General features: G+C 40.6%; 1 protein-coding gene across 1 annotated transcript in view; it reads left to right on the top strand.

Moving 5' to 3' along the window:
• MTHFD1 (methylenetetrahydrofolate dehydrogenase, cyclohydrolase and formyltetrahydrofolate synthetase 1) overlaps nucleotides 1-19,950 on the top strand; it is a 45,773-nt gene that overhangs the window by 17,934 nt on the left and 7,889 nt on the right. The window contains exons 8-23 of the mRNA XM_048948677.1: nucleotides 1,261-1,372; nucleotides 5,280-5,407; nucleotides 6,117-6,214; nucleotides 6,857-7,030; nucleotides 7,239-7,375; nucleotides 7,631-7,677; nucleotides 9,932-10,039; nucleotides 10,134-10,208; nucleotides 12,211-12,313; nucleotides 13,494-13,570; nucleotides 14,533-14,673; nucleotides 16,758-16,826; nucleotides 17,342-17,453; nucleotides 17,647-17,786; nucleotides 18,212-18,253; nucleotides 19,281-19,381. Of these exons, the coding sequence (XP_048804634.1) occupies nucleotides 1,261-1,372; nucleotides 5,280-5,407; nucleotides 6,117-6,214; nucleotides 6,857-7,030; nucleotides 7,239-7,375; nucleotides 7,631-7,677; nucleotides 9,932-10,039; nucleotides 10,134-10,208; nucleotides 12,211-12,313; nucleotides 13,494-13,570; nucleotides 14,533-14,673; nucleotides 16,758-16,826; nucleotides 17,342-17,453; nucleotides 17,647-17,786; nucleotides 18,212-18,253; nucleotides 19,281-19,381 (1,664 nt within the window). The remainder of the gene's footprint in view (nucleotides 1-1,260; nucleotides 1,373-5,279; nucleotides 5,408-6,116; nucleotides 6,215-6,856; nucleotides 7,031-7,238; nucleotides 7,376-7,630; nucleotides 7,678-9,931; nucleotides 10,040-10,133; nucleotides 10,209-12,210; nucleotides 12,314-13,493; nucleotides 13,571-14,532; nucleotides 14,674-16,757; nucleotides 16,827-17,341; nucleotides 17,454-17,646; nucleotides 17,787-18,211; nucleotides 18,254-19,280; nucleotides 19,382-19,950) is intronic.

Below are 19,950 nucleotides of genomic sequence, written 5' to 3'. Positions count from 1 at the left end.
GCAAGCCAATGCTGCCAGCTGCATGTTTTTGCCTGATGTTGTCTAAGTCAGTGGGTCTGGATTGTTTTTCATCTGAAATAATTTTCCAGTGTTGTTCATTGAATGGTTGCATGAATCTACTGCTGTTGAAGGCCCTTCCTTAGGGGGTTGCAACTATAACAGTAAAATTACTATTTTTTTTTTTTTAATTTGGGCAAGCACTGGGAATTCAGTCATTCCTTCCTAATCTCCAAGTAGTGGCCTGCAAGACAGTGTATGTTTTTGTTTGTTTGTTTTTTCCCTAAAAAATCCAAGTGATCTTCTACTTTCATGGCTAGGAAATGCTAGACCAAATTCCTTCTCCATGTTTTTTTTTCTACTCTGTTTTCTATGACTGGGAGTTTGTACCATTTTCTTCTTTAGCAGTAAGAGTGACAGAAATAGTGTGTTGCTGTGCTGCCACCTACTTGAATTTTGTTGAGCAATCAACACTGCCAGGCTTTGTAGGCAAGTATCAAAGCTGGAAAGGGGGTAGGTGTACTTGACTATAACTCAAATGCAAGATCAGAAACACTGTCTAAGATACAAATAAAAAAATCCAGGGGATAGCAGCTTCCTATTGATACAAATGAAGCAGCAGGGGAAGTAGCAAGGGGCTTTTGTCCGAGGTTGTGGTAGGAACTTTGTGACCAGATCTGTCATATTTGCTGATTACCGTCTGAACAAAAACTGGTGCTGAATTACAATCAGCTTCCCCAGGTCTTGCATGTTACACAGTCCTGGATATGAAAACCACAACAATGCTGCCACAAATGAAGCGCAGCTTCCTGTTCTGTGTAGGGGTTGTTCTTGTCAGCTGTCTGATGAGTTCTGGGTGTATTTCCAGTAGTGAGAAGTAGATAATATGCAGCTTAATATGCAGGGATATTGGAAGGAAAGAAGATCAGAGTATGCAGAAGGCTTTCATCTAAAAGTACTGTGTATCATGCATTTGGGAATCGTGGAAGAGTTCAAAGGAGGTTGTGAAGTGTAGACTAGCAACAGTTCAGGGTAGGAGCCTGAAAATAGGCTGCAATTTCTGGCTGTGGGAATTTGTCCTTGCCAAGAACTGTTAGCTACTTTTCATTGCTGATGATGCCCTTCCAGTCCTCTAGATGAAGTGGGTGAGCACACAATTTCACTACAACTGAAACTGATTTAAATTGCTCTTGAAGCAGCTCTGCCTTTTTCTATTGTTTGTGATATAGAGTTGTTTGTATGGATATATGTTTTTATTTTTAGGTTGCTAAAGCTGATATCCTGGTGGTTGCAGCTGGCAAAGCTGAAATGGTGAAAGGTGAATGGATCAAACCTGGTGCAATTGTAATAGACTGCGGAATTAACCATGTGCCAGGTGCGTGGGTAATGTATAAAGAGTGGGGATTTATTTGTGTATAAATGCAGTTGCTATGTAAGTACATGGATACAGTTTCCTTGGTATTTCTAGTCCATATGGATTTATTTCTCATCTAAGTCTGTCTTAAGTAATGATGGCAACCCCTCTGAAGATTCAAGAATAAAACAAAGATGGTTTTGAAGTACTGTTGTGAAGCAGATCAGTGATAGTTTTGTTTCTGCCATCAATGAGACTGATTATCTGTAGAGAAAAGAGGAGGCCTATGTAGTATTACAACATAGTATGTATGTAATTTGCCACATCCATATAGCTAAATCCTGCTGCTGTTGTCACTTGTGAGCGTGCAGCTTTGCTGTCGTTAATTTGCACAGTTAGATCTCATTAAGCTGTTCTGTTTGAAACACGTAAATGGCAAGCAGCCTCTTAAAGTAGCTGTGCATTTGTTGAATCATAACATTAACTTCTTAGGTTTGAATGACTGTTGTCTTGAAACAAAGCAGGTGCTGCAAGAAAATTGGTGACAGTGGCTCTGGCACAGAACAAAGTGCTTGAACATAATGGATTGGGGGTAGGGTTTCATTTAGCTGAGGAACAGGCAGTCTGGCAATTTCTGTTTTCACCTCATTTTAAATCCAAATTGCAGATATTCAATGATATGGAAAATTAGTCACCATCCAGCTATCTCTCTGCTACACCCACAGGGTTTTTAGAAGGTAGTTTTCATAATTAATCACTCATCTTGTTGCCATTTAATGGAATGTAAAGAAATTTCTGCTCAACAGTCTTATTCCTCAAAGATGACGTTGATTTGCGTTAAAAGCCATTAATCCTCTGTGTAATTAAAGCTTAAAAAAAAACCAACTATCGGCTGTTGCTATTTGTTTGTTGAAATATTTCGTGCCAAGCTTCCCAAAGTTAGGCAGTTTGCCAAGAAGCAGAGTCACTGTTGTTATTGGTGAAGCAGCGACATCTGGGCACTACCCTGCTCATGTGTACCTTCGCATTTCTGACATGATGACTTTTTTTTCAGGCTTGATCTGAACTGTATCTCTGTGGTCACATCCCTGTTTCCTTGCAGTTTGCTTTGGCACTGCACTGAGGCCTGGGTTTCTTATACTGCCAGCCTACTCAGTGTTATATGCCAGTTTGTTTATGACACTGTGTGAAGCTCACTGGTCAAGGCTTGACAGCATAGAGTTATCAGTGCTAGCCATGATGATGCTTTGAACAATGGGGAGATAAATAGCACAGTTGACATATGTCTTACCATAGCTTTAAGTGCACCCAGCTAGGTGCCTGCTGGGTGTACGTGTGATTGCAGCTGAAGAAAAGGGAAATCTCTGGATGTGCAGCTGTGGGATGCATCGGGCCTTGCATTTTACGTGTTACAGTTGAACAGAATTTCTTCCAGGTCTCTCGGTAGAGAGAGAGTGAGAGAAGACTTCCTGAAACCTTTACAGAGAAGTGTGTCTTTTCTAAACATCATCGTATTTGTATTTCTCTCCTTACTGATGCAGGTGATTGCTAGTTCAGCAGGTGTTCTGAATGCCTTATTCCAGGCCTGTAGGAGTTGCTTTGCCACTGGAATGAAGAGCATTGCAGGCAGAGAAGTTTCCCAGAGACGGCACGGTGTTTGAAGTGTCCCTCTGTGACTCCTGTTGGAGAAAGTGTTCCTATTCAGAGGATTCCTCTGATATGGGATTTTGCAGCCCTAGCCAATAAAGAACTTTAAACAGCAGAATGTGAGAGCAGGGGAAGAGGACCTGCTTCTTTTCATTTCTGTGCCATGCTCTTCAAACACAAGAGGAGCCAGAAAGATGCTGGAGGAATCTTGACCTCATGATGTTTCAGAGTTCTGGGAACTGAGTTGGCACCACACGCCAATAAAACCAGATTGTATTGAATCTGCTGTCAGACATCCTATCCACATACCATGTACATTGGTATAATGTACAAGTTTACAGTGTGAATATTCCCAGCTCTGATCTTACCAAAGTAGGACTGTAAATTAGTTCTGCAATTGGACCTGCAGCACCCCAGAGACAGAGGTCATTGTGGCTGTTTGTTACATACGTGTACGTGTGTCCTTCATTTCTCAGATCTCAAAGTCCTTGGACAACAGTCATATGTTCTAGCTAGCTGGGTAACCTACTGTACCAAAGAAGGCACAGGCACAGGGAACAGTTATCAGTGTCACCGATGCTTTCTGTAACTCTGTAATTTAAGGCCAGAATGATGAATATTAAGAAGATAAAATTAATGGGATGAAGCAGAAAGCATTGCATGTGAGTTTTCCTTCAAAAAGATTTTTTAAAAGTCACTGGATAACCTCTAAGTTGTTCTCAGCAGCACTTGGCATAAAGTGGGAATGCAGGGGCACGGACTTGGGGTTTATTTGGCTTGCGCTCATCACGGTGTCTGTCTTGTGTAGCAGATCAGGCTGTTTGTATTTGAAGTCATGTGTTTCATCACTTGATTTCTTCATTTTGAGGTCTGGAGCCTTTCTGACTGGGGTGGTTGGTAAGCTTGCTTGGAATCCAAGGAAGAAAATATAATCATACTGTTTGCCTTTTGCAAACTTAATTAATCCTGCTGTCTGAGCCGGAAGGCCAGGCTGGTCTGCAGTTTGGGAAGTAAAACTTGACAGTTGCTGTAGAAACAATGTTAACAGCTGTGACTTAGTTCAAAGCTTGAACTTCAGGGAAAGTAAGCGTTGCTTAAAACACACCTTCAGTAGAACACCCAAACAACTGATTGTCAGTAACAGTGCAGCTGAACATCCCTGTGGATAGGAGCTGCTTTTGTTCCCTCTTGCATTTTACCACAGTAAGCTGTTAATGAGTTTGCTTTCTCTTACATTCTTCCTCCTCATCAAATGTATGCATGAATAGAACATAATCAATAACTTGAGCATACATTTGTGGTATGCAAGATAATTTCAATTAAACAGTATTAAAATCTGTCATGCGTTTTTTCACACTGCTTAACATTTTCTCAAGGCTTGATACCTAAAATAAGGATCTGCTACTCCAGGAGAAACTTACTTGCTTTTTTTGTTATACTGTGTCCATAACTGGTGAGTTCCTTAGATGATTCTCATAGTTTACAAGTGCATTTTGTCTTTTTGTCTCCTATGGGTGACCTTAAATTTCATGTAGTACAGCAGGTGGTAGAATTTGTTTCTGCCAGCAAGGAGATTGTTCTGCTGGAGCGCTTTTAAGTCACCTGTGAGGTTGGTTTTGATGAGACTGTTCTCTGTGACTGTAGTATTTACCAGTCCATCATTAAAATGGCAGTAAGTAAGACTTTCTGTCTTCAGTTTCTGTAAAGGTAGATAATTTTATTCAATAGTAAGTTCTAGATTTCCTCCAAAACGGAACAGAGTAACTGTAAATCTTGGTTTTTGGAACAGCTACGTTCCTTTAGTGTCTTCTAGATCACTGATTCATATCTCCTTAATACTGAAAGTTTACTTTTGTCTTCAGAGCAGTACTGCAAGATTTGTGAGAGGGTGGCTAATGTGACATCTCTGTATGTCCTTTTTGTGTGCTCTGTATGCACAGATGTAAGATCTGGTGTATGCTTTGCTTCCCCCAGCTGTTTTGGAGTCTTCAGATTGCCTTGTGGCAATCTCAATTCCTTTGAGAAAATATTTGATCTGGTGAAAAGGGAGACCCTCTGATGTCTGGCTGATAATAAATGGCACTTAATGGGAAGATGTAGTGTATGAACCCTGACGTTGTGGGTGAAGCATGGTGATAACAGCTTCATCTTAGGGTGTCGTTTTGTTTTGCAGCTTCCTGTATACTTAGCTGCTGATTTGGTTATTCCAACAGAGGAAAGGACTTCAGCTTCAGTCACTGCTGTTCTCTCTGTGTAACTTATTCTTTCCTTCAATCCCCAGATAGCACAAAGGCCAGTGGAAAAAGAGTTGTAGGAGATGTGGCATACGCAACAGCAAAAGAGAAAGCTTCTTACATTACTCCAGTTCCTGGTGGTGTTGGACCAATGACTGTGGCCATGTTAATGCAGGTATGTGAACAGAATGTGAGCCATCACAAGTCTTCTCCTCTATGTTTGCTTTTGGGGTATATTGCTGCTGGTCGTCAGCACACTAGGAAGAGAAGTTGATGCTTCCTCCTTGCTCTTGCCTAGAAGCCTAGTTAGTGTTTGCAGACCAATGAAGAAGGTGAACATGAAGAAAATGTTAGGAAGAACAGCTGCCTTGTGGATTTTTGTGTGTGCATGTGTGTTATTTGTTTTTTCTTTTTAAACTGTACATTCTCAAAACTGTGAGAACTGGTTTGTTTGACAAAGCTCTGGATGTAATTCTAAAACTCTCCATAAGGTAATGGGGATAAGGAGGCAGAGGTTAGCAGAGGAAAGCTGCTTCCTCTGTTTATTTTGCTTAAGAGATGGTACTGACAAACAGCACTAAAAAAAAAGCACAGTGAAAGTTGCTACATATATGTATTAATATTTATATATAAATAAAATATTTTGCAGGACTGGATTTTTATCTATCAGTATCTCTACAGATCTATGCAAATCTGTCTGTATTCCTCTCAAGGAAATTCAAAGCAAAACCTCATTCTGCATTGTTAGCAATAGTTCTAAATTAAAGCACTTTATATTAGTCCAAACTGAGATAACGAGGAGGGGAAGACTCATATAAAGCTCTGTTAACCAACAAGGTTCCTACAGCAGTTGTTGCTGTAATGCCTTTTCATGCTTGATTTAGAGTACAGTGGAGAGCGCGCAGCGTTTTCTGGAGAAATTCCAGCCTGGAAAATGGAACATCCAATACAACCAACTTACCCTAAAGGTGCCTGTTCCAAGGTAATGCTTTCAGTGAAGCTACTGACGATATTCATGCGTTGTAATGCTCACTTCTGTTGGCAAGTTTTGTATAATATAAGGCAAACAAGTATGTAGAGTGTAACTGGGGTTGAAGTTTGGAGAGACGTAGAGAGAAAGCTGGTTGAGGTCTCCCAGGAGAGCAGAGCTAACCATCAGTGGTACTGTGGCACATGCTGAACATAGGCTTGGGGAATCCTTAGAACATTCAGCTATAAATATGGTTTTCCACAGATGTTTTGTATGAGCTAGAGACTTGCTGACTCAGCATGTAGCAACTTTTCTATCTGACATGGCAAAAGCCTGGCGCCTTAAAGTGGGAGTTGGTAGAATCCACAAGGATTTGAAAATATGGAGAATATGATAGCAGAGCCTTAGGTGGTATCTACAGAAAGTCATTCTTTTGTATAATTTTGCTTGTTTAATTTTGTTGTTGTTGTCCTCTGAAGTTACTTGTATTCTGCTGTAGCCAATATTGGTGGAATTGACTTTTTTGTTATTAGGAAAGGGTGAAGCTTCCCTTTCAGAACATAGATCAAGTGCTTTTGACTCATGATGCCAAAAGCGGGACGTTTGTGAGAAGTCAGTAATATTTACTAATTGCCCTTGCTCTCTTTCTTTCAGTGATATCAAAATATCACAGTCATGCATACCCAAGCCCATTAATCAAGTTGCAAAAGAAATTGGCCTTCTCCCTGACGAGGTAGAGCTGTATGGCCAAACTAAAGCCAAGGTTCATCTGTCAGCTCTGAAACGTCTGAAGAACCAGCCTGATGGCAAATATGTCGTTGTTACTGGGTAGGTACTATGTTAACTAAGGAGACATCGCTTACATGGTGTCAGGATGAAGAGAAATTTTGATAGTGTTGCTTGTCTTGTGGTAAGCAGACTGTATGAAGTACTGGCATTAATTGCAGTCAGTAGGTACTTGTATTATGCCTGTAACTGTTTTGAGGCTTACCTACTATAGGAGCTTCATTGTATCTGGTGTACTTTCTCACTGCAGGATTACTCCCACACCTCTGGGAGAGGGGAAAAGCACCACCACCATAGGTCTTGTTCAAGCCTTAGGAGCACACCTGCACCAGAATGTCTTTGCTTGTGTTCGGCAGCCATCTCAGGGGCCAACTTTTGGTATAAAAGGTATGAGCTGACTAAATGAAGGGAAGATAGCAGGATGAAAATCTTTGAATGCTGCACTGTAGTTTTACATAATTCCCAGTTAGGATGGCATTTCTTTAAGAAAGAAGAACCTTGGTAAGTTCTTCAGTGTTTTCTCAAGTGCTATGCTGGGACATTAACTAAGCTGCCTTCTTAAAGTCATAATGGAATACATATATTACCACCCTGAGCTAGAGAGACCTTTATTTGCATGATTTGACTGTTGTCTTTCCATAGGAGGAGCTGCTGGAGGTGGCTATTCTCAAGTTGTTCCCATGGAAGAGGTAATTGTTTATACAAAGTCTCATTGCACAGTTAGTTTGCAGACCTTGAAGAAATATTGCAGTCAGATAACTTAATATTTTTTTATACTTCCTGGAGTAGCATTGCAAGAATGATTGCTTGATTTCAGCAAAGCTTTTTTAGAAAATGCACTTCCTTGTTTCAGAAAAGTGTCTGCATGGTCAGGGAATTTAACAGAACTGAGAATTCCCTGTCCCTCTGTTCCCTCCCCTCTTCTGCCCCAAATTACTGCATACCCTTGAGCAGAGTACATCCTGTACCTCTTTTTCCCAGCGCTGAAATTAAGATTATAATGACTTAATATGTTTTGGAAGCATATTAAATAGTTCTGTCAGCAAGAGTGGTCGTTGACTCCTTCTGTGAGCTATTTTGGTCTGCTTGTGTTTTAGATTACTGACGTGGAACGGGAAAAGGGAAAATGCAAATCAATAATGCCAAGACCTGAGCCTGTGGGTGACTGGCACTGCAGTGCTTTTTTTTCATGTGACTTGGCAACAAGTGAAATCCTCTCTGGGGGCAGGGAACTGACAGGCACATGTAGCTCCTGCTCTTGTGCATCCCCCAACTCTCTTGTAATTACCTGTAGAATCTTACCTTTGTCTTGTGCACCATTGGTTGACAGAGGACAGTTTTTGGAGGAAAAGCAAAAATGATCAAAAGGGCTGTTTGTTCCTATTGGTGCAGCAAGTCCAGAGAAGATTTGATGGGGGATGGGGGAAATGAAAAAATGTTAAGGAGGCAGATGATTGATTTAGTCATGTGCCAAAAGCATGTGTGAATGATAAATGTGACAGTAACAATAATCTCCTCCTGTTTGAGAGTGTTAGTAAGACAAGATATAAGACTGAGGCATGTGCAGCAGTGGGAGACAGACCCACACTTGAAATAAACTGGCTGAAAGCTGCCCAAAGAGGTTGTGGATGCCCCATCCCTGGAGGCATTCAAGGCCAGGCTGGATGTGGCTCTGGGCAGCCTGGTCTGGTGGTTGGTGACCCTGCACATAGCAGGGGGTTGAAACTAAATGATCATTGTGGTCCTTTTCAACCCAGGCCATTCTGTGATTCTGTGATACACAGGAAGGACTTCAAGTAGAAGTCCTTTCTACCATATGGTAGAAAAATACGTTGTGGTCTTGTGGGAGTATTTTAATTGTGCATGACTCCAAGTACTAACGTTTTATGATAGGGTAGATGCAATAATGACCTTGATATCAGATGTTTCTGCATGCAGCTTTCATCCCAGAAAACTATTAGCAAGTGAGACATTTTTCAGTGATGACTGTAGAGCTGAGGTAGTAATAATTGCTTCTTATTGTATATATGTAGAATAAGAAAAACTGGTGTTTCCTGGTTAGGATTTATAATTTCTGTGTGACTAGTTCCACTCTGTTTTGTTTTTTTTTTGCTGTTTGGTTTATAAGACCACAGTAGCAGAGCTCTGACACAGTGGTATCATAGTCTTCTGTCATACCACTTTATTATTGTCAATTTTTCATCTTCCTCCTGTGCTGCACTGCTACAGATAAAAAGAATCATCTTAACAGCAACCTTTCCTTCTCTGCCCTAATACAGGTTTGTCAAATAAACTCTATATCCAAAATCTTTTTTCAGTATAGCTACAGTGCAGGAAGAAAACTCACGTAGACAAACCCACTCAAACCGTTTTTTAACGAGATAGAACCTAGAAAATTACTAGCGTTGTCACTGTGTAGTATGTGGTCTGCAAGGCCTGCCTACAGTACTGTGTGTGAGTGGTTAGCTTATGCAGAGCTCTTTGCAACCACAGTTTTATTGCTAGCACCACCCAAGGTTGCTGGCTTGAATTTAGCTCAGATGTGTTTGTGGGAGCAGCAGGAGCTTTAGCTAAGGTATGTGTGAAGCCTGTTGTGCAAGTGATGTGAGTGGGTCAGAAGGAGGGGGAAGGAGGAGCAATGCAGATATGCCGTGCCATGTTGTTCTCAGATATTAAGGAATGGTTCTTGTGTAAAAAAAAAATCGTATTTGGAAGCTCTGTTCTGGAAGTTTGTAAAATGACATAAATGTGGGGGAGGCATTTTTCTGTTTTACAGAAATTCTTTCCTCACTTCCACACGCTGCACTGAGCAATCTCTTCCCCCTCCACCCTCACTCGCTTTAGTGTTGCTATTAATATGTCTCTCTCCACCTGTCTACGATGTATTGAAATATATGAAAATTGCAGCAAGATGAGATAAGTGATGTGTTCTATGTCCTTCAGTTTAACCTTCACCTCACTGGTGACATCCATGCTATCACTGCAGCGAACAACCTGGTTGCTGCTGCTGTGGACACACGTATATTCCATGAGCTAACTCAGAGCGACCAGGTAGGATCCTTTCTTGTCTATTTCAACCCATCTCATTCTGGTCAAGATGTTTGGGGTGTGCCAGCAGTACTAACTGTATATTTTGTTCTGCCAGGCCCTCTATAACCGTTTGGTGCCTTCTGTCAACGGAGTCAGGAAGTTCTCAGAGATTCAAATCCGAAGACTACAAGTAAGTTCTCTAGTTTCACACTGGTTTCTGATTCAGTTCCACTTACTCTGCCTTTATTTATTCTGAGTTTGGTTACAAAAACATTTGTGTTGCTCTGTAGGTCACAGAATCACCTAGGCTGAAAAAGACCTTCAGGATCATAGCCTGACTTATGGAGTAGCCCTGTCACTAAACTATGTCCCTTAGTGCCATGTCTGCATACCTCTTAAATACCTCCAGGGATGCATATTCCACCATTTCCCTAGGCAGCCTGTTCCAGTGCCTAACCACCCTTTCCACAAAGAAATTCTTCCTAAAAGCCATTTTAAACCTCCCCTAGCTCGGTTTGAGACTGTTTCCATGCACCCTATCACTTATCATCTGACGTAAGAAACTCACTAGACCAACCAACAACTGGATTGTCATTCCGATAGCATTTATTTTCTGCATCAAGCGTGCAAAAGTCTGGTAGCCCATGTTACAGCACGGGTAACAATGAGATGAAGCTTCAAGGGGAAGAATCGTTGATTTGACTTGTTATATGCTGTGTGAGTAACACAGTGGGAAGAAGCAGAGGGATTAGTGCCCTTTGTAATAGTGACAATTTAGTGTTCTTAATGTAGTTTTAGAGAAGACCAGCATTAGTCTTTGTCCGTTACAGTCAGCTACAGATAAAGATGAATAATTCTTGTTCATGTGACAGCCTTATAGATAATGCAGCACCAAAAAGACAGTTTACAAAATTCAGCAAAAAGAGAAGGTAAAGATTTTCTTGTCTTATCCAGATTGAGCAAGCAGGAAACAGAAGAAAAAATGTGTGTCCCCTACATCCCTTACTTCTTGGCTCAGGAAAGAGAATCTCAGTTAAATGAGTACACCTACCATTGAACGTTGGACCCTGAGCAGGTCACAGTTCCTCAGTTCTCAGTAATGAATGTGAACCTGTGTGTCCCTGACCTCTTAAAAAATGAGGAACAAGAATAGTTTTGCATTGGGCTTAACCTTCTGGCTAGAATGAGAAAATAGGACCTGCTAAGCTTATTCCAGGAACAAGCCTGTTTGAACGGTATTCGTGCTCTGTCAGTTGCCCTCTTGGAGGCCAGGACCAGTAGAATACTTAGGAAGATAAAACTCTGATTTATTAATTAGCTATAATTTTTCTACCATTAGAAAATACATGGCTTGCTTCACTGCTGAGCAAAGTAGCTCTGTCACGTGGCTTGGTAGACTGCAAGGATGCTAATACTCGAGAAAGAGGATCTTTTTCATGGTATGGTGGGGATTTGTTTGTTTGTTTTTAATGATGTACTTGAAGAGGAAGAGAACAGACCTCTTTCTTCCCTGCTGTTCTTCTGGAGAAAGTAGGGCTTAGCTGTCTAGTTAATTAAAAAAGGCTTGTTCATTCATAAATCAACTCAATCGTTTTCCTCATTTCTAAGCTTGCACTTGTATCAGTCTTGAGATAATTCTTCTCTCAATTAAGCAACTTGGCAAACTGCCCATCCTCTCAGTATGTTCAGGATCAGCTTTCTGGGATGCTGACAGCCTTGTGATCGAATTGTTTAATTCCTCCTTTGTGCTGCTTAACCAGCGTGCTGAGAGCCGTGTCTTCAAATATGTATGGCTGTGTGCAGTGACCCTAGGCAAACTAATGAGAAATGGATGTAAGCATGTGAAACTAATGATTAGAACAAGGCATGTAAGAAACTGCAGAGCTTTCTTTCTTTCTTATGTTTTCTGTAGATGCCTTGCACAAAATTAGGTGACAGACTGCCCTGACAAGCTCTGTTATCTGCACTGCCATTTGCTAGTTGGCAAGCAGCAAGCTCTGCTTCCAGATTTACACTGATATGGATCAATTTATGTTGTTGTGGGCTTGAAAGGACGCTGGTAGGGCATTTCCTCCTTATTTCTGAATATTCAGGTGCTGCTGCCAAAGGCCAATTGTTGTAGTGAAAGGTTCATTTCTCTAAATCTTTTCATGATACTTTATAATTATTATTATTATTCTTTCCTCCCACAGAAATTGGGCATTAGCAAAACTGATCCTGCAGCCTTGACAGGGGAGGAAGTAAACTTATTTGTGAGATTGGACATCGATCCAGCCACCATAACGTGGCAAAGAGGTACAAGAACCATTGAATTACAGTATTGCTAAAAAAAAAAACAGCACCAGAACTTTTCAAATGAAGTTGCAAGTACAGAAAGAACAAAGTTTTCTGGGATAAAGGGAAGCAAAGCAGTTCTGGTCTATGTGTTTGGTGGGATGGGTGCCTGCAGATGGGATCCTGTTTCTAAAGGGTTTGACACCAGGACTTGAACCTTAATCTTTGAGAGTTCAGACTGGGCCTCACTAATTGGTGCAAGTTTCTGCTTGTGGTTTTGATGGTCACTGAGAGAGTTTTCAGTTTGGCAACTGTAGCAAACAGTCTTTCTGCCTGCACACTTGAGAAGGCGCTGTGAGCAAGGAGAGGCTACTGCTCTGGAATTAAACTGAGTTTCAGTCTGCCCAATGGTTCTCTTGGGGACTGACAGCAGAAAAAGGCTCAGTGTTTTTTTAAAACATGTTTAAAAATACCTGAAGTAAGATCAATCTCTGGTCTTACTGAATTAATATTTCACTCATGAAAGGAATTTCAGATGGGGGGGGGGGCAAAGGTGATTTAGACCCCGAGAGTATTGCTTTTCCTTCTTTTTATGAAAATACAATCTGAAATTACTCTCCAAAACTTGCTTCATAACTTATAATGGAGCTAAATTAGTCTGCCTCATGGGAAGTATTTAGAATTTTTCGAGAAGCTCATTACAAAAAAATAAAACAAAACAAAAAAAACCCAGCAAATTTAAGCCATGATCATTTGTGGCTTCAAGGGTAATTTGAAGTTATATTAAATATAAATTCAAGGGTAATTTGGAGTTATAGGGAACATCATTAAATAGTAGAATCTGACCGTTTTATCCTTTCATTTACAAAATGATAATTTCATTTCTTTTTTCCATAGTAATTTCCTGATTTCATTTTGACTAATAATGGTGAAAAAGAAATTGGAAACCAGCAGCTCCTTTTCTCAGAGAGGTTTTGGATTTGTGGTTATTGAGCACACAGGGAGGTAGACTTCTGGGTGCAGTGCAGTCTGCACTGACTGTGAGCATTTTAACATCGTTGCAGTTCAGCTGGAGAGCACGGTGTCCCACGCTGCCATCCTCTGTTCATGGCCTATCTAGCCAAGAGTTTGTGGTGGTGTATAGATGTGATTTAGGTCATGCAGTGTGACTTCTTACATCTTTCTTTCTTCATCCTCACAGTACTGGATACAAATGACAGGTTCCTTAGGGGAATCACTATTGGACAGTCTCCAACAGAAAAAGGCTTTTCACGAACGGTAATTATTCTTTCTTGCATCTTTTAAAAAAGCACTTTGAAAAGCATGATCCTGAAGTAAACTTCTTCAATTCCAGATGTTTGTCTTACTGGTACCTTGTAAAAGAGACAGCAGAAAGTCTCTTTGACCAAGCAGTTAAACTTGCTATCAGTGCAGTGTATAGTTTTAATATCTGTTCTTTTCATACCTTTCTTGATTGTTGGATTCCTGAATTGGGATGGCTATGGTGTAGTAACAGTGACATATGAATGCTCTCTACAAATATGGTGCCTGGCAATTGCTAATCTTATGCAGTGCACATGCTTTGGGTGGGATGCATCTGGCCCTAATCCATATCTGAGCTTGTTATCTAGATACATTGCATATGTAGAAAGATAGGCAATCAGGACCATGATTTCTTTCATCCTTTAAGTAACTGTCAAATTAGTAGTTCAGATGAGTTGTGCCCACAGAAGCCTCTTTTTATTCATCAGGAAAGGTCTCTAGGGTGCCTAACTTCAATGGAGGCATTGTGTTATATCAGATGCATTCTACCCTTCATTTGCTATAGAACCAGTTGCTGGTTTTCATGTTGTTTTTTTTTTTTTTCCTTTGGCTTATACTGTACCGTTTAGCAATGGTTAAATGTGAGTTAGTAAGCTCAGTCTTCAAAAACGTATTGTTGGTGTTAATGTTCTTACATGAATCACCAGTTTTGTGCCAGGATGGAGTCATGTAACAGCAATGAAGTGAGTGTATCTTACTTTAATTTGCAGAAAATAATCTGATTTGAAACTTTGAACTTAAATTGCGTATATTTTGAGAGTAACATTTTAGATTTGTTCTCATGGATGTATGTCTGTATTTATTTCTTATTATAATGGTGATAACTGGCTTCTTTTCTCCACCCCAAGAATTTGAGTAAGGTAAAGATTTCTGCTGAGGAATCTTGATGAATTCACATCTTTATTCGTCTCTTGAAGGCTCAGTTTGACATCACAGTGAGCAGTGAAATCATGTCAGTTTTAGCACTCTCTGACGGCCTGGATGACATGAAAAAGCGGCTGGGCAGAATGGTAGTAGCTTCCAGCAAGAGAGGAGAACCGGTTACAACAGATGACCTTGTAAGAGAGCTATTCCATTCTTGAATGCTAACTTTCTTCTATTACTTCTGAAAGTCCTAGGATTGAAAAATATTGAGATGGTTCTGTATGGTTACTACATAGAATATTAGAGATTAAATGTTAGTCTCTGGAGTTAATAAAGGATTTCTTCTTCAGCATGGCTAGCACCTTACACAGAGACTGTGCATACATGTGTTTTGGGCAGGGACAAAGGGTTCTGTGCAATGTATCAAATCAAAACTAGCACTGTAGGAACTAAGGAGGAGTACATGGTGGCTTTTAAATAAAAAAAAAAGCCTATTTACAAATGAGAAGAATTCAGAATGCATCCTGCTGGCCACCTGATTTTTTTTTTTTTTAAGCTTCCTGGAGAAAGGAAAACATAAAGCAGGGACAAAGCCTGGTGCAAATTTAATTACAGATGATGAGGCATCTTATGCTGAGAGACTGTGAATACTATAAAAGTCAAACTTGTGGAAGGTTTCCATAAGGCAGCCTTTGTGAGAGGCACAAATCTATTTGCACTGAATGAAATGTTTAATTTAACAGAACTAGTGATGTCTGTTACCAGTATGTAGTTATAAGCAACAGTGCCAGCTGCAGTACTGTCTTGCAACTGTCCACGTGCAGTTCTTGAAACATCTGTGGAGTGTGTCAGGTCAGTTAGAACTCTCCCATGCAGTGCCTCAGCATTGTTCAGGGGGTAGCTTGTGCTCCACGTGCTTTTTCCAATATTCTGTAGAAAACAACCCTTTGTGGAGAAGGTGAAGGAAACTGAGCTCTATATGTGAACTGTGCCCTGTCACTTGGCTTCAAGGCAGAACACGGGCTCAGGACTGTTCCACTAGTCAACAGAGGAGCACTACTGGTCTTCTGTTGTATGTTTTTGTTTTATGTTCATCCCACAGTAACTGAGAAGCAGTTGATGGGCAGTATGGCCTGACTGTGGACCTTCAGCAAAAGAACTAGGCTGGGAAGCACTTATCTGTAAAGTGTCTTGATGTGAGACATTTGTTGGGCGTGAGAAGGAGCACGAACCAAAGTTCTGTAGGTAGCTTTGAGATTTTAATTCCTGATGCTAATGTGCTGTCATGCTTTAACCTTAAGTACCAGAGTTAACTCCCCATTCTGGAAAACAGAAGTCACTCCTGCTGCCCATCAACGATGGGAACTTGTGTAGGGAGTTGCTTTATGAGTTTCACATGGGATCTAAGGCTTGTAGTTTTCAAGGCTTTTTTTCCTCTTTTTTTAAATTTTTGTGTGCTGTAACTGTGGAGTGGAGGATGATAGCAGGGCTGTCCAACAGGTCCTCAGGTTTTGCACATTTTTGCAGGTGGTGGGCATTGGCTTGCTTGGTTAGGACTGTGTTTCATACCTCTCATACTGTCCGGAACATGGTGATTGTAGAGACCAGACTGACACAATCAGATACCCAGATCCTTCTGCTGTGATATAACCAGTATCACAAGGGCACTACCAGGAGGCTCAAAGGATCTGGGGAGAAATGAGGAATCAAAAACTGACTCTGGGTTTTCAGAGAAGAAGGTGTATTGAGGTGCTATTGATTGACAGGCCTGAAATGTCATCATGGAAATCTTGCTCTGTATCTTTCATTATTCTAGAGATGACTGAAGTTTAAAGCTTATCCATTAAATGTTAACTAAGCTTTCATGTAGCAAGATTGAGACTAATGAAACATAGCAGTGAATGTCTTTAAAAAAATATAGATATATAATTGAGTGCTGCAATTCAATTGACATTAAAAGGGGAAAAAGAAATTGTCTTGAAAAACTTTCCCTGCTTTTTGCTATTGAATGGGGTGCAGGAAAGCATGTGTACCTAAGGGTTACTTTCTCACTGCTCTTCCTTTCTCACCTCATTATAGCACTGAAAGAGCAGTTTGTCTTTACTGCTAAGCAAGGTCATAATGGAAGAGGCTGCATTCAGCAGAAATCAGCAATTGCTGCATATTGTGCAGCAACTGCTGGTTGTGTTCCTGCAAGCTCACCAGAAGGTCTCGACACAGCATAGAAACTGTCTCAGCACATCTGGAAACTGATAGCTGTCTTTGCTTTTTCTTTTAGGGAGTGACTGGTGCTCTGGCTGTCTTGATGAAAGATGCTGTTAAGCCAAACCTCATGCAGACGCTAGAGGTGAGCACGGATGATTTCACTCTGTGTTCTCAGAAGCAAGGAGCATCTGGTCAAGCTCATTCATCACAGTCAGTGTGGACTTACTCTGTTTAGACTTAGAAGCTTATTGTGGTTTCCTACCTAAGATTCAGGTCTGCCATCAGCATGTGGATGGCCCTGGGGAAGAGCAGTACCTTGCTGTGCCTGTTTTGTTGAGCAATGTCAGGAAATGTTTTGAAAATCTCGATGGTATGGGTGCAAGAGATTGGCAGAGTTGCTAAGATTTAGCCATCCATTTCCTAAGTGGGTTAAGATCTCCACTTCTGCAGATTATGATAATCCAGTTGGTGATGCAGCCCTTAGTACTGATAACGAATATTTAATCAGAAGGCTTTAAGATCTGTTTTCTAAGAACTTCTTTTTTTAAGCTTCAGGTACTGTAGTGCTTAGCTCCTGAAATGATGCAGATGTGCAAAATGTTACCCTCTGATTTTCTTTATTTCTCTTTGCCTCCCTCACCCTCCTCCATTTCCTAGGGAACCCCTGTGTTTGTTCATGCAGGACCTTTTGCCAATATTGCACATGGGAATTCTTCAGTGTTGGCAGACAAAATAGCACTGAAGCTTGTGGGTAGAGAGGGTTTTGTTGGTAAGTGTGTGATATTTGTTTGTTTTTCAGGAAAAAATTTCCTCTTTTTTTTTTAATCATGACTACCTTTGCTGTTTTTTGTTTTTTTTTCTGTCCCAGAAGAAACCTCTGATTTCCGTAATCAGAGCACTGATTTCTCTGCCCAACATCCTCTCACAAACTTCTATGTTGTTGGTTTTTTTTCCTATTCCAGTTACAGAAGCAGGATTTGGTGCAGACATAGGCATGGAGAAATTCTTTAACATTAAGTGTCGTTATTCTCATCTCCGGCCTAATGTGGTGGTGTTGGTTGCAACTGTCCGAGCTCTGAAAATGCATGGAGGAGGGCCTGCAGTAAGTAGTAAACAAGGTTTTATTTAGGGCTGAGGGGCTTTTGTTCCAGTCCAGCCACCTAAAGCTCTGTAGGGTTTGATTTGCTTATAATTGTCTTGAGATTTACAGTAATCCATATGTCCCTTACAAGCTGCTTCGCTGTAGTATGTTACATATACATACTGGCTCATCTTATGTTCCCAAAGAAGTATGCTGGGGCACATTTGTATTTGCTGTCATCATAATCTTAGTTTGTTGTACTGTGAGAACATCTTGGCAGTCTTTTTTTTTTCTCTTAGAAAAAAAAAAAGGATCAGGCTGGAGTAGAACAGTGTATCTTGATGCAGTTTAATAAGAATCAAGTGCAAATTGTCAGAATAAAAATCTTGGCGGGTACCCCCCCTCCCCCATTTATTTTATTATTATTTTTTAAATTCACTCTCCAGGTCACTGCTGGGATGCCCTTGCCAAAAGAGTACACGGAAGAGGTAATCTTATCTTCATTAGCTATTGTGTCAGTTGACCAATTAACTGTAGTCGTTACACGACATTATCGTTCAGTGCACGTGTGGATAGCTAGTGTGTGTCATTTCTGTAGCTAGCAGGGAAATGCTTCCTTGTACAAGCTTTAATGTTCTTTTTTCTGTTTTGTTCTAATGCTGTTACTTTGGCTCTGCTCTTTCAAGCATTTATTGTACTTGACCTAGCCAGCACTCAGAGCCTTCCTTTTCTCCTGAGCTTGCATAATTGTCTCTGCGCTCAATTTTTCATAGTGATGTCTGCTCAGTGTCCCTTGACCCTCTCAGTATAGAGTGATTGCCCTGCTGAAATATTGTGTCTGAAAATATTTGGAGTGCCTGTCTAATTACTCCCTTCTTAGCAGCGGCAGTTTTGTTTTCCCCCTGCCCTTCTTTTTGCAAGCAGGGAGGAAAGTGAACTAAATCTCCTTCTGCCCTTCTGCCTCAAATAGTTATGTACACTTGGGTAATTGATCTGGTTCAGCTTTTTCACTTCTAACGCTTCTCTATGGATTACTCTTTTGACAAGAAGGGATGAAATGTCTTCCATGAATAATCTCTGATGCTGTAAAATGTAAATATATATAAAGTGAAAGCTGTTATCACAAACTTCAAACAAATGTCACGAAATTCACTGCTAATGATATTCAATACATGAAGACGGATGTGTCATAGAGGAAAGTGAGGTTTTACTGTGAGGAGATAATGAGCATAGTATTGACTTAATAACAAAAAATGATCGTGGTTTCTCCTACCTTGATTTTCATCTTCAGCTACAAAGTTATTAGAAACATTCATTCCTTTTCCTGTTTTCCATGCAAGACCATGCACTGGTCCTAAGTGTTCAGAAAGCAGCTCTGCAATTTTGCCTTTGTGGTTTCCGTTCCTGTTTTGGCACTTAAATAATGAGCTATGGATGCAGTGGATTTGGAGCAAAGGTTTCACTGTCTCTCATAAAATCTATGCTCTTTTTTTTTTTTTTTTTTTTTTTTTACAGAATCTTCAGCTGTTGGCAAAAGGTTGCAGTAACCTGAACAAACAAATCCAGAACGCTCGGCTGTTCGGTGTCCCAGTAGTAGTGGCTGTCAATGCTTTCAAGTAAGTGAGCTGGGCTGTGGAACTGATGCATGAGAATAAAATGGTGGCACTTTTAATGCTACATTTAACACGCTGTCTTGTTTTCAGCACTGTCAATGTGTTGTGTGCAGAAAGCAGCATTCTGCAGTGCTTGAAGATACTGAATAAATAGTGGAGCTCTGCTCAGTCATTTCAAATGCATCCTCTAGTTTAGTTTAGCTTAGGATCTTGTGATCGATGACTGATGTGCCACTGCTTACAGCCTAACTGGCTAAGTTCTGTAGACAAAAGGTGCCTGTGACAATATGGAATCTAAGCTCATAACAGATGGTGAGGTGCCTGTGCTGGAGACCACATCGCTTTCAGTGGTCTGCAGTATGGAATCATGCCAAACCAAGAAGCATTTAAGGCTCTGCATGTTGTACTACAGAGGAAACAGATTCTGTGTGTGGTCTTTCTTTATACAGGCTGAAGGGCTTTGAACTGCTGTGTTAAAGCTGATGCCAGTTGAAGCAGAGTAGCCAGCTGAGGGTTGTTCATCTGAAGTGAATGTGTATTAGCTGTTTTAGAGAAAGTATGGTTTTTAGCAT

Source organism: Lagopus muta, chromosome 6, assembly GCF_023343835.1.
Source record: "Lagopus muta isolate bLagMut1 chromosome 6, bLagMut1 primary, whole genome shotgun sequence".
NCBI lineage: Eukaryota > Metazoa > Chordata > Aves > Galliformes > Phasianidae > Lagopus > Lagopus muta.
Note: the sequence above shows the minus strand (reverse complement) of the source record. Positions and strands in the feature narration are given on the sequence as shown.